General features: G+C 39.4%; 1 protein-coding gene across 1 annotated transcript; it reads left to right on the plus strand.

Annotated features, from left to right (window-relative positions):
- Window positions 1-439: 439 nt before the first annotated feature.
- Window positions 440-6,213, plus strand: mat2ab (methionine adenosyltransferase 2Ab). Its single transcript, XM_084728867.1, has 9 exons — window positions 440-686; window positions 1,584-1,661; window positions 2,402-2,524; window positions 2,623-2,735; window positions 2,839-2,982; window positions 3,075-3,293; window positions 3,374-3,556; window positions 3,661-3,794; window positions 4,404-6,213. The coding sequence occupies exons 1-9, from the start codon at window positions 596-598 to the stop codon at window positions 4,504-4,506; spliced, it is 1,188 nt and encodes a 395-aa protein (XP_084584993.1). The 5' UTR covers window positions 440-595; the 3' UTR covers window positions 4,507-6,213.
- Window positions 6,214-16,588: the final 10,375 nt, after the last annotated feature.

Below are 16,588 nucleotides of genomic sequence, written 5' to 3' on the forward strand. Positions count from 1 at the left end.
AGGACTCATTCCTGCAGCACTCTTCTATATTCAAGAGAAGGCAGACTCTCTAGAGTTGCTATCTCCAAAACTATCTAGATGGATAAATAGCACTATAGGTCAGAGGAAAAATATCTATTTTTATGATCTTGAGCAGAACTGTCCCTTTAAAGTCAGACCTAACAACTTGATGAGTGAAGATTAGTAGTGTTTGGAGACTGTATATTTATCACAAACACGCACCGTAGGTGTGATGAGGAGATTATTTAAGTAAAGGTGCTGACTGAGCAAAGCTATCATCTCTGTAACATTTTGACAGCACATGCATGTCCTGTTGCCAATCTGCAATGCATTCCTGGTTACAGTATGAGCCAACCCCTCCCCTCGACAGGCTCAATGGTATGTTCCACCTCCTCGTGACGTCAGAGCGTCTGACTTCATAGGATAAATAGTGGAGCTCTGCGCCATGAGGCTCAGGCTTGAGGATCAATAGAGAGACACCGACTACCCTTTAGGAGAGCAGGAAAAACGCCGAGATACTGCTAGTGAGAATAAATAGTTAGTTTAATATTAACAGTTTTATATTTCGTACCAACAGCAGCCACCATCCACGACAATGAACGGACAGATGAATGGTTTCCACAACTCCCTCATTGACGAGGACTGCTTCTTGTTCACCTCAGAGTCGGTCGGAGAAGGACACCCCGGTAAGAGCCGACACACGGACACCATCCTTTTTATAACACTGTCTGATGCAATAAACGAAATTTGTGAAAATGTCTTTATGACGTTGTTTTGCCTTCGTCCCCTACAATTTCAAGTTTAATTTTAATATAAAATTGTAATGAACATCATTCAAATTTGAATACGTCGGCCTTGTCCGCCACTTGAACATTAGCTGGGCCGGCTTTAAGAGCACGCGCTACTAGCTAATGTGGTCATGTGGAGAAAGGAACCCAGGAGTTGCGGAGGTCTCGTGAGATTTGTATACGTTGACTCTTAATCACACAAACTAATCGTTTCATAATGTATCACTCTCGCGAGATCTTTCGCGGGTCTGGGGTTCCTTTCGAGACACGACAATGTTAGCTAGCTAATCTTTGCCAAATAGATGATGCTCTCGCGTGTCTGGTTCATCGACAGTAAGCCTACCAGTGTTCGTATCAGATATTTACTGTAAACGTTAAGGTTTTTTGAGTATTCTTCTTCTTACTCGTGAATTGGTTAACGTTTTTCTAGACGTGCCGAATGGCCCGGGGCTTTTCATGAGGCACGCGGGATGACTGATAACGTGTTGTCCGTTTGTCTGAACAGCGGTATGCGATAGTGGGAGTCTTCATATATCGTCGGCTGATGTAACGGTAATTAATTCAGTGTTTATAAATGTATCTCTCCTTCCTTCCGGTTCACGGATAGTTGCGCGCGCTCACTCCGAACCACATGTGCACATGATGAAATGGCGACAGTTTAAGATCCTCCGAGCCACTCCCACCGAGCAGCACTCGGGCTCGTGCTTCTAACGTGCCACAGTTTACATTCAGCCCCATGTGCTCTGAGGTCTGTTATTGATGTCGGTGTTTAGTTGCTTTGTTCTTGTTTTTCAGACAAGATCTGCGATCAGATCAGTGATGCAGTTTTGGACGCTCATCTCAAGCAGGACCCTGATGCCAAAGTTGCATGTGGTAAGAAAAAATGTATTTTCTCCACATGTGTAAGATAAGAGCTACCTTTTATTGGTCTCCAATTTGGCATAGCACCATAAAAGCGAAGTATTGTCATGTTAATTCAAGTCAGATGTAGGTGTTTTGCAATATACCAGTATTGATAGTGATATTTTAATAACCAAATATTGTCATTAATACATTAATAATAAAGAGATGCATCATCCAGTGCCTCTTAAGCACACTGTGTGCTCTTAAATCATTCCTGTCTCTTCCCATTCTTACTTTGCCTCCCTCCCCCAATGCCACCCACACACCTTTTCACTATCCATTTAATTTGTGTAATTGCACTTTCTTGTACACTGTTGTACAGTTGTGTTTAAGACTTTCTCCACCTCCTTACACTTGTATTATGAGTGTGATTCTTTTGGGTGGGTAAGAGGGAGGAATGCATACTGTTGGGAGAGCTGCAGACCATTAATCAGTACAGGTTGTAGAGGAAAATGGTTGCACTTGTAGCCATGACGCAAAAAAAGGGTAATATTTTATGAATGTTTTGACATGAGTCTTCTTCATGTTATTGTATTTCATTTAACAATAAAAATATACAGTAAACAAAATAAAGAGAAATCTGACCTACAGATAGTGCCATAAAATTGATAATCGGTAACTGTGTGGTGAAAATCTAATACTGTGACCATCCCAGCCAGATGTTTATCTTGATAGTGGAAAGTTGAATTTTACTGTCTTGTCTCATGCAGAGACTGTTGCCAAGACTGGGATGATCCTGTTGGCCGGTGAGGTGACTTCACGTGCCACAGTGGACTACCAGAAGATTGTCCGCGACACCATCCGCCAAATTGGATATGATGACTCCTGCAAAGGTGTGGCATGTTGTTGTGTTTGTGGCTTGCAGTGTGTTGTCTGTGTGTTTCCTTTAATGAGTAGTGTATTGAGCTCTTGATGTCTGTCTTCTGCACAGGATTTGATTATAAGACCTGCAATGTTCTCGTGGCCTTGGAGCAGCAGTCTCCTGACATTGCTCAGGGTGTCCACATTGACCGCAATGAGGAGGACATTGGAGCTGGGGACCAGGTCGGTAGTGGACATTTTGTTCTCATGAGTGTTTTGAATTTAGATTGCTGGTATTATTGTCCTTAAATGATGCTTAATTAAGTAAATGTCTCTGCTGCTGCAGGGCTTGATGTTTGGATATGCTACTGATGAGACCGAGGAGTGCATGCCTCTCACAATTGTCCTCGCCCACAAGCTGAACGCTAAGATGGCTGAGCTGCGTCGTAATGGCACCCTGCCATGGCTCCGACCAGACTCAAAGACACAGGTAGAGCTGTTACAGTTGCTGTTATTAATGACTATAATTTCTTTCTCTGTTGGCGTTTTATATCTCATTTATATTTTGAATCTTCTCCACAGGTTACTGTCCAGTACCGCCAGGACCGCGGCGCTATGCTTCCTGTGCGTGTGCACACGATTGTCATCTCTGTTCAGCACGATGAGGATATTTGCCTGGAGGAGATGAGGGATGCCCTGAAGGAGAAAGTCATCAAGGCTGTTGTTCCCTGCATCTATTTGGATGACGACACCATCTACCATCTGCAGCCCAGCGGGCGTTTTGTTATTGGAGGCCCACAGGTAAGTGTCGGAGGGTGTGTCCTTTGGAAAGTATTTCTAGTCTGAGTTATTTATCTATTGTAACCGTTCTTTAATTACAGGGTGATGCTGGCCTGACAGGCCGTAAAATCATCGTTGACACGTATGGTGGCTGGGGAGCCCATGGCGGTGGTGCCTTCTCTGGCAAAGACTATACAAAGGTGGACCGCTCTGCTGCTTATGCTGCACGCTGGGTGGCCAAGTCTCTGGTGAAGGCTGAACTGTGCAGGAGAGTGCTGGTCCAGGTGAGTGCTTGTGTCAAAACCTGCCTCCATTTTAGAGAGCGGGGCTTCCTATCAGAAGTTTTCTGTCTTTATATGGTTAATATAATGCCTGTGTGTCATATCAGGTGTCCTATGCTATTGGAGTTGCCCATCCCCTCTCCATTTCTATCTTCCACTATGGGACCTCCAACAAGAGTGAGAGAGAGCTGCTTGACATTGTGAAGAGGAACTTTGATCTCCGCCCTGGAGTCATTGTCAGGTAACGCATAACCTCCGCAGCGACTTGATACTCAATGAAACAACGGCTCCTGACTCCGTCCTGTGCCTTAGTATGTCTCCTCTTTTACTTCTCCTGCTCAGGATTTAGTTAATTAATCCATTAATGTATTTTGAAAAACTGAGCCAATGCAGTTTTCTTTTTGCTTCAGCTGACATTTTGTTTGGCTTTAAAAGCTGTGAGTTTGCTCTATCGCTTTCTACTAAATTAAATGGCATAGTGTTGAAGCTGACACATATGGGAATTAGCGAGGGCAAAGTTTTCCTCATTAAAGTAGACATTTATGATATCTGTAATCAAGCCTTGTAGCTCATAGTTAGTTAAGCATCCTTTTTGAAAATTAGTGTGGTTTCCATCTGCAAGCTGCAGTCAACACACTACTCAGGGATGAGTTTGGTTGGCAGGGTAAGTGTTGAAGCTTCACGTGTTTCCTCCTTTACCAGCTCGCCTAACAAACCTGATTATCTTATGTTTTTTTTGTGGCTCACTCCCCGCCGGCTAATGTGCTCAGTATGCCTGTGTGAGTATGTCTGTGTGCACTTGAGGTCACTGGGTGTGACTGCTGCTAAATATGTTGATTATGTATTCCAGGGAGCTGGATCTGAAGAAGCCCTTGTATCAGAGGACTGCAGCCTATGGCCACTTTGGCCGTGAATCCTTCCCATGGGAGGTGCCCAAAAAACTCAAATACTAAACCTGTTAAGCTTTTCCCCCCAGGCTTGTTGGTGTATACTACAGAGAAGCCTCCAAGGTTCCAGGGGGTGAAATGCGCACATCTTTCATAATAATGCTATCACTTAACACATGACTCCCTCCCTTCCTCACTCCACCTCCCTCCTTTTGTCTTGTTACTCCTCTCTGCTGGTTGCAGTATGATACTGGGTCATAGGAGGCTTGCCTCAGAAACTTGATGTTTAAAGAATGGATGGGTTCCATGAACTCATGCATCATAGTACTCCATGTTGTCTTGCGTCTTGAGGTTCCCCTGCTTCTTGTTGTGATGGACCCTGAATAGCAGCTTTTGGTTCTCCTTTTGGCATTCCACACTCCACACTATTGTCAGTCTTACATTCAGTGTCATGGCGGTAGCATATTAGGCTATATGCGATACCCCTCTTAATTTACTGGTGCTACTGATGTTAAGAGTCTGCAACATCTACAACTTTTCAAGCCCCTTTAGAAGCATCATTTGATAGTTGGAGGGTCCTCTGATCTTCGCAAACCAAGTTGAGCTTCTTTCTAAACATTCCTCCTCCTTTTTGTCAATCTGATACAATTATTCGCTGACCCACTGTTTCTTTATCCTTTTTGTTAGCTTTATTCCCTTGTCTTTGTGGAGGATGCTAGAATGGCACAATTAAAATTCAAGGGTTGTTGCTGTTATCACAAAAAATGCTATGCATTGCAGGCTAAGGGACGAGCCAAATCCTAATTATTATTCAAGCTCTTAAGTGAGCGTAAAGCCTCAGATGCCTCTACAGACCTTTGCTGTTTTCTGACGTAATACAGAAAAGTCAGAAGCTGCTATGTCACTGCTCTGGTCTGTAGAGGTACTGGTTATACTTGATCGTGATAGAAAAAATTGGATTAATTATGCATTGAAATTCAATTTTAAATGAGTCCTTTTTTTAAATGTAGTTTCACTCGCTTTTTTATGGTTTGATGTGACCGAAGGCCCCTTTAACTCCTTAAGTATATTGATGGCAGGTGTAGCTACAGAGAAACCTGGTACCCATCTTTATTCTTAGCGGAGTGTGTTCTTTGCCTTTGTCTTATTGGCTAGAACTCAAACCTCAACACTATTTATTTGTTCTCTGAAACACGGCGTGGATACAGAGAAGCCGACGTTTCAGAAGGCAGCTTTAAACACACTTGGTTAATGAATCTTGAATTCATTTTTGACTTGCTCATTTTTCAGTGTTTTGGTTGAGTCCCCAGGGTGTTGTACAGAAAAGCTTTGGGCTGCCTCAGCTGGCTACTGTTAATGACACTTTTACAACCTTTTTTTATTTGTGGACTGTAGACCTTATTTTTAGGTGGGTTAGTTTTGAAATCCAATTAAAATGTCTGGTGCAATTCTTTGGCTCTCATACCCTCATTAATGGGATGGCAACATTTGGTTGGTGTAGTACAGAGAAACCAGCCTTGTTTACATGGCCATCCCATGTGTGGGTTTGAGTTTCAAGTTTTGGTTTTGTTCCCTTTTACCACTCAGAGGTCATCCCGTTGGCTACAGTAAGTGTAAGAGTGCCTTTTCTATTTCCTCTACTCCCCATTTGCTTTTCTGCCCTCCAACATGGGTTCAACTTCCAGAGGAACAAGTAGCTCATACTGTATTCTGCTTCATGTCTAGACTGGGTAGTCTCCTTATGCTCTGTAATAAACAACCACTCCTTTCAAATGGCTGTCATGAATCTTTCTTGTTTGTTCACATATCTTGCAGTGGAAAGTTCCTGGTGCTTCAAGTGTTGAATTTTGAAAAATGTAATCAGACACATGTAAGTGAATTTAATCAACTGAAACTAGGTGTGAAAAAACATGTTAACTGAAATAAAAATGAAAAACCAGCCCTGGGGGGTGGATAAACTTGACCAACATTGTGTACTGCAAATGTACAGGAAATGGTTTGTCAACACAAGCCTGAGGAGTTATTGGTGCACCTGTTAATTGAGATTGGGATGTCAATTGCCTTCACAACAACAACACAAGTTAATAAAAACTGATTTTTAAATACATAAGCAACAAGCCAACTCTCTTTGGAGACTAAAAAATAAACTAAATATTTCATATGGTTCATTTTGTCATGAAATGGTAAAATATACACAAGTAATGATATTTAGGGTCTGTCAAACAGGTCAGGGTGCTACTATTGTGCTCACTGGCTCACTGGAAAGGCTCTGCAACACTAAATGTGACAAAAGTATCACTGGTAGCGCCTGTTTATCCTATTATTTTGTATCAGTATGGCTGCAGTGGGAAAAATGATAAAATACTAATCAAAACTATTCAATCTGGCTTTTCTCTCGAGTATTTGCTTTTGAAAGCTCCTATCTTTGTTACTTACACTAGCTAGTGTTGGATATCTAGTGAACAAAGCTTATTTTCCTTTCTCTGTGGAGGACAAATTATACGTAATCCAATAACAATAAAGTAGACTTATCGTATTACAGCACAGGGAGGTATAACTTGATAAAGTTGCAGTTTCCTTTTTGCCACTCACAAAGACAAACTTTATGCACAGCAGTTACATGCAGTGGATTTTATGAATAAGCCAAAGAAATACAAATAATTAATTTGCATGGTGGTGTGCCGAGGATGAGTTAAGGGGTCTCAGCCTGTGGGAAGAGGCTGCTCTGTAGTCTTGTGGTGCAGCAGCGGATATTGCTGCATCTCTTGCCAGATGTCAGAAGGGTGAACAGGCTGTGGGTTTTTAAGTAATAATGCTTTATAATAAACTCTTAATTTTGTAACAATGCTTCCATTGTGTAGATCTTTCCAGAGGCAGAGTAGGGAAAGTATTCTTTGAAAGTTTGCCCTGTCTACTTCCTGCTTGGCTTACTATTTACACAGAAATGGATTACAGCTGAGGTTGCACCGTTAGTTTCCACTTCAAAGCCAGTATGGCCCTTGGAGCTGATATGAAAATAGTCAATATTAACACATAAGTAAAAGTAAGTAAAAAGTTCAGTCTAGCTCAGCAGTAATGAAGGAAAGCTCTGAAGCAAAAACATCCACACAACACTTATCTAGTATCACAAAACAGGTCAGGATTAACTAGTTCTTACTGTAGAACTGCAGGTTTGTGCAATGCAAATGATACTGTGCAAAATTAAGACAACCTTGGACCTCCATGTTCATCCAACGTTCATAGCTATTTGTGCTGATGGTTTCCTGCAGTGTATGTTGTCTGCTTTGTTATGACACCAAGCAGCTTTATCTATTAGGAGACACCAGTGTTTGGATCTAAGTTTATCACAAATACATTTAAATGATTTAGATTAAATGAACACAAGAAAGTCAAACCTTTCTTGGGACTTTTTTTTTTAAATTAGACATAGAGCTGAAGGTGACAGGAAATGGGGATAGAGGCAGAAGGGATGACAGGCAGCAAAGTGCTGCAGGCCAGAACTGAATGCAGGCCACTGCAGAGGACTATTAGCTTTAGTATACTCTACTGAGTGAGCTGGTCGATCCCCATCCAGTGATTGAAACCTTATGTCAGAGGCAGTCTCTGTAAACTAAAACAAGTTTGGGCAGTGCTCTTGTCAGAGCCTTATGCATGAAACAAAGATAATTGCAAAGATGTCAGAAAGAACACTTGAAAGAAATAAGTTTAAAAAAAAAGGCTAAAACCTTCCTCTTTCACTTCCTGCAAGGCTCCCATGTGTCTAGTTGCCCAAAGGGATTCAACAGCACATCTGTTTTAAGGGCACTTATTCAACAACTCTTAAAAATCAGTGTCTTTTTGTCTTTTTAATGGTTTTCTTGTGGTCACGCAAGTATGTAAGTTATCTAAAAAGGCTCACAAACTTTAAATCATATATTTACTTCCAAATTTGGTATGGTGCCCACAAACTTTGAAGTGTAATTGCGACCAATAAATTATTTGGCCTAAACTTAAACACTGGAAAATCCCTGTTCACAAGTCACCATTTTGTCTCTTGCAGGGTTCTTCCAGTGCTGTAAATCCTTGAAGACACTTGAATTTGAATGTGTTGAGGTTTTAAAAGTGCTTGGATTTCAGATAAAGTGCTTGAAACTTTAATTGCATTACTTTTACAATGAATCACTGTCTTAGTAGTTTCCTTTTTAGATAAAGAAATAAAAATCAGAGAGCTTGATTTCCTTCACCCTTTGCACAAAAAGATTTTTGCGATTCAATGAGCATTGGCTTGAAAATGAAAACAAAATAAAAGATGAGAAGAATTTTATTGAAATTGAAGCTATTTGTCACATACAGTGATACAGTGACATATTTTAAACATGAAACTTTGTTGTGTTTTATGTAATTTACCACAGCCATACAGTGCTGGGAAAGCTTGAAAATGCTTGAAAAGTGCTTGACTTTCTTTGCCAGTCATAAAAATGTTTGTTAAAGTCCGTGATGACAGGAGGACTTTAAGTCTTGAGAAATTTATAGTGTTTATTCTGGTTTACTAGTCTTCAAAAGCTGGACCATATGTAACCAGAAAGCTAGGGTTCATTTAAAAAAGATGTGAATTTTGCAGTCACTACACTCAGGTCTGTGATATATTAACTGGAAGTTAAACTGTCCTCATAAAGACAGACTTTTAAAATTAGTCTTAAGTATGCTGGAACACAAGTCCATGGCCGTGAATTGCATGCTCCAGTATTGTATGGACTAATTTTCCAATTCTCTCACTGGACAGGCCTGATGTTCCTTGAGAGTCAGTGGAATTGCATTTAATCACTACCTTCATCCAGATTTTGTGTTGAGACAGTTTTGCATCCATCAGCCAGGTGACTGTTGAGGCCTTATATGTGTGTCTGATGTGTGTGTGCCATGGAGAAAATATTTAGAAGCAGATTTCAGGGTCATTGGTAGGGTAGGTGTCTTGCTCCTGTACACCGCCCTGAGCAGTGCTTACTGTAGCCCCCAAACCAAAGCCCCTCTTACAGGCCTCTGACAGCTGCTTGTACTTGATGAATTGTCACTTCACGTCTAGTTTGACAGGTATAGTAGTTCTTGGAGATTAGCACTGCCAGACAGCTTTCGAAGCATCTGGCTTTTCCTGCCAAAGTAGTTCTGTTGAATCTTTATTGTGAAAGCTGAGATTGCCCTCAAGGATTGTTCCCATCATTTGTTTTGACTTGTTGATACCCCGTCTCCACTGAAGAACAGCTGAGCTCCACCTTTCTATAACACCAAGCAGCAGGGTGTGTTGTTTGTGGAGGCAACAGTGAATATTGCTAGACACACTAATAGAGACCAACTGTGTTCCAAGCCCCTGCCCAGTTACTCTGTGAGGTTGTCTCAGGGCACTTTTCATATAGAGCAGGTCTAGACCTGACTCTTTATAATGTCGCAACTCTGATTTTCAAAAAGCTGGAATGCTGTGTAAAAGGTAAATACATACAATGCAGCAATGTGTAAACCTGTATTCAATTGCATCCAGGGAAAAAGACAAGACTTTTAATGTTCAAACTGATAAATTTTATTGTGTTTTATAAATATATGATTCTGAATTTGATGCCTGCAACATGTGCCAACAAAGTTGTGACAGAGGCATGTTTACCACTGTGATACATAAACCACACTCAATGAGCCTTTGGGAACTGAGGACACCAGTTGGTGAAGTTTAGAAATCAAAATTCATCACGCAATTTCAAAAGGAGACAGGTCTAGACTGCAGACAGGTCAGTCTAGTACCCAAACTCTTTTACTATGAAGCCACCTCGTTGTAACACATGGAGAATGTGCCTTGTCATTGTCTTGATGAAAAAAGCAGGGACGTCTCTGAAAGAGATGTGGTCTGGATGGCAGCATATGTTGCTCCAAAACCTGTATGTACCTTTCAGCATTTTTTTCTATGATTTTTTTCTATGAACAGTTGAAAATCGTTAGACCACAGCACACTTTTCCACTTTGTGTCAGTCCTTCTCAGATGAGCTCAGGGCCCAGAGAAGTCTGCAGCGTTTTTGGATGTTGTTGATTAGGCTTTTGCTTTGCATGGTCGAGTCTTAACTTGCATTTGTAGATGAAACAACAAATTGTATTAACAGTTTGTTTGTGTTTGCAGTTTCCAGAGTGTTTCTTTGCCCATATAGTATCATTTATACAATTACAGGGGTTTTTAATGCAGTGCCACCTGAGGGGTCAAAGGCATAGGCATTCACAGATGGATTTACCCCTTACATGCAGAAATCTCTCTGGATTATCTGAATCTTTTACAGATGTTGTGGATTCTAGATTGTGAGATCACTAAATTCAATGTAATTGTGTGTCAGGAAATGTTCTATGAACGACTGGGCTTTTCAAGGATGCCCCTTTAATACCCAAAGATGATACTACCACCTGTTACCAATTAATGTGTTTACCTGTGGACCTGGAGTGCTCAAAAAACGCCTCTTTGGAACATTCCACAATTTTTCCTTTTGTTTCCCCTGTCCCAACTTTTTTGAAACGTGTTGCAGAAATCACATTCAGAATGATTGTATATTTAAAAAACAAAACAATAAAGTGTATCAGTCTGAATATTAACTATCTTGTCTTTGTATTCTACTCAACTGAATAAAAATAAAAAAAGATGTGCAAATAATTGCAATCTGTTTATTTACATTTTACACAACATCCCAACTTTTTTGGAATTAGGGTAGTATTTCCAGCAATTCAATAGAGTGAGAAATGTCTTTTTATATTTTGCAATAATAAAATAAATAAAATAAAAATAAAAGTTATATGTATGAAAACAAGTCTTGTTTGACACCAGAGCCAAGGCGACTAATTCCACTATTTGCCACAATTTTCTAAATGAAAAAAATCGACACAGACACTTTTAAATATGCAGTACTGTGTATGTTGTTGTTTTTCCAGTATGACTGCTCTAAATATGACCAGAATTCATATATACAATTTAACCAGGACAGAATGTAGGAGCGGTTTCTTTTATTAAACAGGCTAAGATCCTGCTTCCAGCAAACAATCATTCTTATGCAAACTACACTGCATAAAGGGAGGAGCTCCTTTTTTTGTGCCACACCAAATGGCCAGCTTTCAAAACACGTATGACCACTATGATTAAATATATTTTCATCTTATTTTTTCCCCATTACTTACTTGTCTTTCAGATATTGCTGACATACAAATACAAATGGCATTGAAATCTTTTTCAAACAGTTGTTGATAACAGATTTAACATGTGGTTTGTGTATTCCTAATTTACAGTATTTAGATGCCAGAGTTTAACCAACATGTTCTGGAATACAAAGCTTTTCTCTCAACACAATTTTAAAATGACTGTAAAAAGGGCTAGAGTTAAATTTTACAGAATGATTTCCAGTCTGTAAAGAATAATAAAATTACCTGTAGACTTTGTTGGTCAGTTACATACCAAACTTATCTGCAGATGAGATGTCAGAGGACAGTGGTTGACTTTATTCATTGATGGCTGTCGCAGTAAAAACTCTCATCTCACAGAAACACTGCAGGGGTGACAATAAGGACAGGAACACCGAGACTCATCAGTGGACTTTAGACTATCTGGATAAAATCCAAACGTCAGAGTGAACCTTGAAATGAGAGAGACTAGACACAATAGAACACAATCGCTTACTTTGTGATTCCATTTGCAGGTATTGTAAGTTAACCTAAACACAAAGGGACCTTGAAGGCTTTGTTCTTAGCGTAACAAAACAATAAATCTAACTAACTGTAAATGTCCATACAGGAAATGGAGCAAAGTGCAACGTTTGGTAAAGAAGCCACTCAAGATAGACACTAAACTGAGAAAGTGTAGAGCAAATGACACTTAGTAGCATAAATTAAATAATTAAATAATTAAGTGGTATATAGTAGTGTTAAAATGTCTACATTCTAACTGTTCAGTTGTCCTATGTCTGCTGGTAATATTGTATTACACCAAATGTCCTACGTCTTTCTGCATCATTATATTACACCAATGAATAAATATTTGAATAAAAAATAAACAAAATATTAGAGAAGGTCTCAGTTTGTACAGACACTGAAAAACTGAACTCACAGGTTAAATAAACACATGGTAATACTGCATAGTATTGTGGAAAAAAACAAGCAGCTAATTCAAAATGCTGCTGCTTGAGCTTTACTCAGACGAACATGTTAGACCCCTTCTTAACCCCAAGATACATTTCTGACATGCTTGGACGGCATTGGATATTATGTAAAGCTTACTAACCTCAGGTGATTTGTGGATGTCAGTCCAACAGGATTTGAAGCTACAGCATGTTAACTTTAGTGAATTTTAACCAATGATTGATGACTTTTCATTAAAATATTAATAGCTGGTAGTAAAACATTAAAATAAACAACCCCTCTAAGGTAATACAAACACAGACCAGGATATACTGCTACTAGAGAAGTGAAGGTTTGTGTAACACAGATAATACTGTGCACAATTAACACATTACATAACACAACCTCAGACCTAAAATCTAAATTATAATGTGTGTAGATAGTGTACACGTTTAGATGTAAGAAAGCTTAAAACAAATAGATATGATATAAGAGAATTCAGATGAAATGAATACAAGAATGTCAGTTCATTTCTAGTCATTCAAACCAGATGTCAGGATACGCTAAAACAAGTTTGGGCATTGCTGTCTTGTTGCCTCGTCTTGACATTTAAAGTGTCTAGCAAAGATAATTGCGCTGTTGTAAAGGAAAAATGTAATGGGGAATAGGAAATATAAAAAGGAACAAAAATGTCTGTGATCTGTTTCATCTCTGGAACTAATACATTTGTTATATTTAAACAAATTTCTCTGCGTTAGTTCAAGATAGAAAACCTTATTTTTCACTTCCTGTGGTGCTTCCATGTGTTTATTTCTTTCTGGAGCTGTTTTAGTGCAGAACTCATCCAATGAGCTTTTTCACTATAATTAGCTTTGTTACTGTGCCCACAAATCCTACCAACCACAAAATCCACGCATTATTTTACAAAATAATGCGTGGATTTTGTGGTCTGCACATGTGGACACGGCACCATAAGCTTCAAATGTTACACAGACCTGTGTACTTGCATTTCAGACTTTTCCTCCCATAGCAACTCTAAAGAGTTGGATAGGATGAATACTTGCTCACGCAGGTTTGATTTTATTTCTTATTAAAGGAAGTTAATGGAAGCCAGTGTCCATTTATTTTACACTAGAAATATAAACTATTCAATTTTAAAAAAAAGTTAGAATTTGAAAAAAACAAGTTAAGGTAGTTTTCTAGTGAAATAAACATGATATTCATTCAGTTGTACTTGTAAGAAAACAGAAGCTTAAGATATTAAAACAACAACTGTTCAGCCACACCGACAAACATCACAAACAAAGTTGATTTCCTTTTACATTTTCTCAGTTTGAAAAGTCAGTTCTTCATTTTCATCATAGCTGTTGGAGCTACCTTGTTCCAGCACTGGCACAAAGACAATATGTCAAACTGGTCAATTTTTCAAATTTAACTATAAAACGTAGAAAACTATTTTTTATCCCTTCACACAGGTAAAAGCTGTAAATGGAGGCACTATGTTTTCAGATTATCTTCCCGTCAGTCCCATTCTTGTGAATGTGACATCTCAAGAACACCAGAACTTCTTCAGATTTGACACAAATGTTCACTTGGACTGATAAGATTTTAGTTGTGGAAGATCAAAGGTCACTGTGACCTCATTTCCATCCTGTTGTTGTGGACACGATATCTAAAGAAGGCCTTGGTAGAATTTCTTTAAATCTGGCAGAAACATCCACTTGGACCTGAGGATGAACTGACTATAAAATCAAAGGTGAAAGGTCAACTTCACTGTGACATATTTTGGCTGTAATTCAAGTATTCATATGCTGTAGGATCAAATGATGACATTTTGTATCCAGAAGGTCAAAGGCTAACTTCACTGTGACATCACATGTTCAACTCTCTGCCAGTCCTCTGTGTTCATCTGTGAAACAGTCTCTAAATGAAGACGGCATGTTTCTCATTGGAAGTTATTCACTGGAATCAGACATGTCAATATAGTGATAACTTAAATGCCTTCACTACATATTTTATGAGTCTGACAGACACTGATGTAAAACACACTTTGACTGGTTTGTTTGTAATAAGTTTGTAATATCTGTTTACTTTTCATACATACAAGGAGGAAAAAAGTTTCACATACTCTGGCTCCATGTTCTTTTCTCTTTTATTATGATGGTGCTTCTGCCCTCAGGCCTTCTTCCGTATCAAGATCAACAGTGATTGTTGATCTTGACATGGTACAGGGCCTGAGGGCTGAAACACCAAGATCAACAATGACTATTGAACTTGAAGAAGGCCTGAGGGCAAAAGCGTCATCAGAATAAAAGAGAAATGAACATGGGAGTGTGCGACATATTTTTCCTACTTTCAAGTGTAGTGCATTACTTTTCTATGTTACTCTAAATAAATGTAATGTTGTGTTAAATATATATACATATATGCATGAAGGACCTTCCCTACCTCGTGTGCTTTGTCACATTTTGTCAGATCTCCAGACTTATTATATAATACCATAAATAGAAAAAAAAAACCCTCTAGAGTTTACTTTTAAAATCTCTCCCTCATGGAATAAATAGCTGGCATTTCATGACCTTAAATCATGCCTGGAAGTACTCCTTGTCTCCGAAAACCAGCCCAGCTCATTTTACGAAGTACATCACTACAGTTACAGTATATCAAGCTACGAGTCACATTCACGCTCAAGTAACGTCATCAAAGTCAGACCTCAAGTCTCGTCTGCAGTTTCACCACAGCAGCTGTGCATTTCCTCTACCTCATTGGCCCAGTCAAGAGTCTATATTTAACTCTGGATAGTGGAGGGTTATGTTGGGTTACACTTCCACAGCCTTGAATGGGCAAGTTAACTCCCCACTATACCAGTATCACCGCAGTGATGGAGGCTGCTGCAGCTGTAACGCACCAGGATAAAATTATAGGATACTGGGAAATAAATCCTCCAGAGAGTTGCATGAGTCCGTATGATTTGTAATGCAATGATGTGCTGATAATGATATGCCTTTTACATTGATGACACATACAGCTTTGATACTGGTTTATTATAGTGTTATATGGTTGTGTCTCCATAACAGAAAACAACACAGAGAATTCTTCCCACAATCGAAAGCACAGAGGACACACCTGTGCTCTGCAACCAAACTAAGCACTGCAACACCAAAACAGAACATGATGTTAAGACCAAACATTGTTAAGTGCCTTTAATTTTCTCATAGGTTATATTCAAAGAGGCACTCTGCTGAAAATGCACCTTTTTGACTAACAAAAACTGAACACAAAGTTGACAGTGTCTTAAAATGCATCACCACATATGCAGAGACGTCTCCACCACTTTTCAAACACTCAGGACAACACAGCTAAATTCTGGTTTGGTGCTCCAGTATCACCTCTTTGTTGCAGTGAACCTTTGGTGGAAGTAAGTAATGCACACTAACAGGCTGAGCAGTGTAGAGTTTTGTCATAGTGAAAAGGGAAGCAGATCAGCTGTTTGCTTGAGGTCAGTGGGATTTCTGGTGAGGATTGGGTGGCAGCAGCTGATGCAATCTCTGCAGGAACTTGCTCTACTGTACTTTTGCAGGAAAGTGAAATTAAAGCCACACACCGCTATTTTAGCTTTTTGCAATTCATAGTACTTTTTACATTGTGTATAAAGGATATATGCATTTGTGTTTACTGTATTTGTCTATCTGTAATTAATCACCTAATACAGACTGCTTCTGTGGTGAGTATAGTTCTGTTCAGAGGTGGACAGGGGTGAAAGAAAGTACAACAAAAAGTAAAGTACAACAACTACTACACCTCTGTAATAAAAGCACACAACAATCCATTTAACCAACTGCAAGCAGTAGTAAGGGCAACTAATTTTCTAGTTTGAAAGGCAGCCTATGACACTGCATTACTTTTATCTACCTGAAGGAACCCTAGAGGACACTTTACCGCGTTTTGTCCACCGGAAGCGCACTCCAGAGGGGACTGTCTTATGTTGTGTTTACTGAAAGTGCACCAATGAGGGCACTTAAACATGTTTTATCCACTGGAAGGG

Source organism: Lutjanus erythropterus, chromosome 10 (genome assembly GCF_056507025.1).
Source record: "Lutjanus erythropterus isolate fLutEry1 chromosome 10, fLutEry1.hap2, whole genome shotgun sequence".
NCBI lineage: Eukaryota > Metazoa > Chordata > Actinopteri > Lutjaniformes > Lutjanidae > Lutjanus > Lutjanus erythropterus.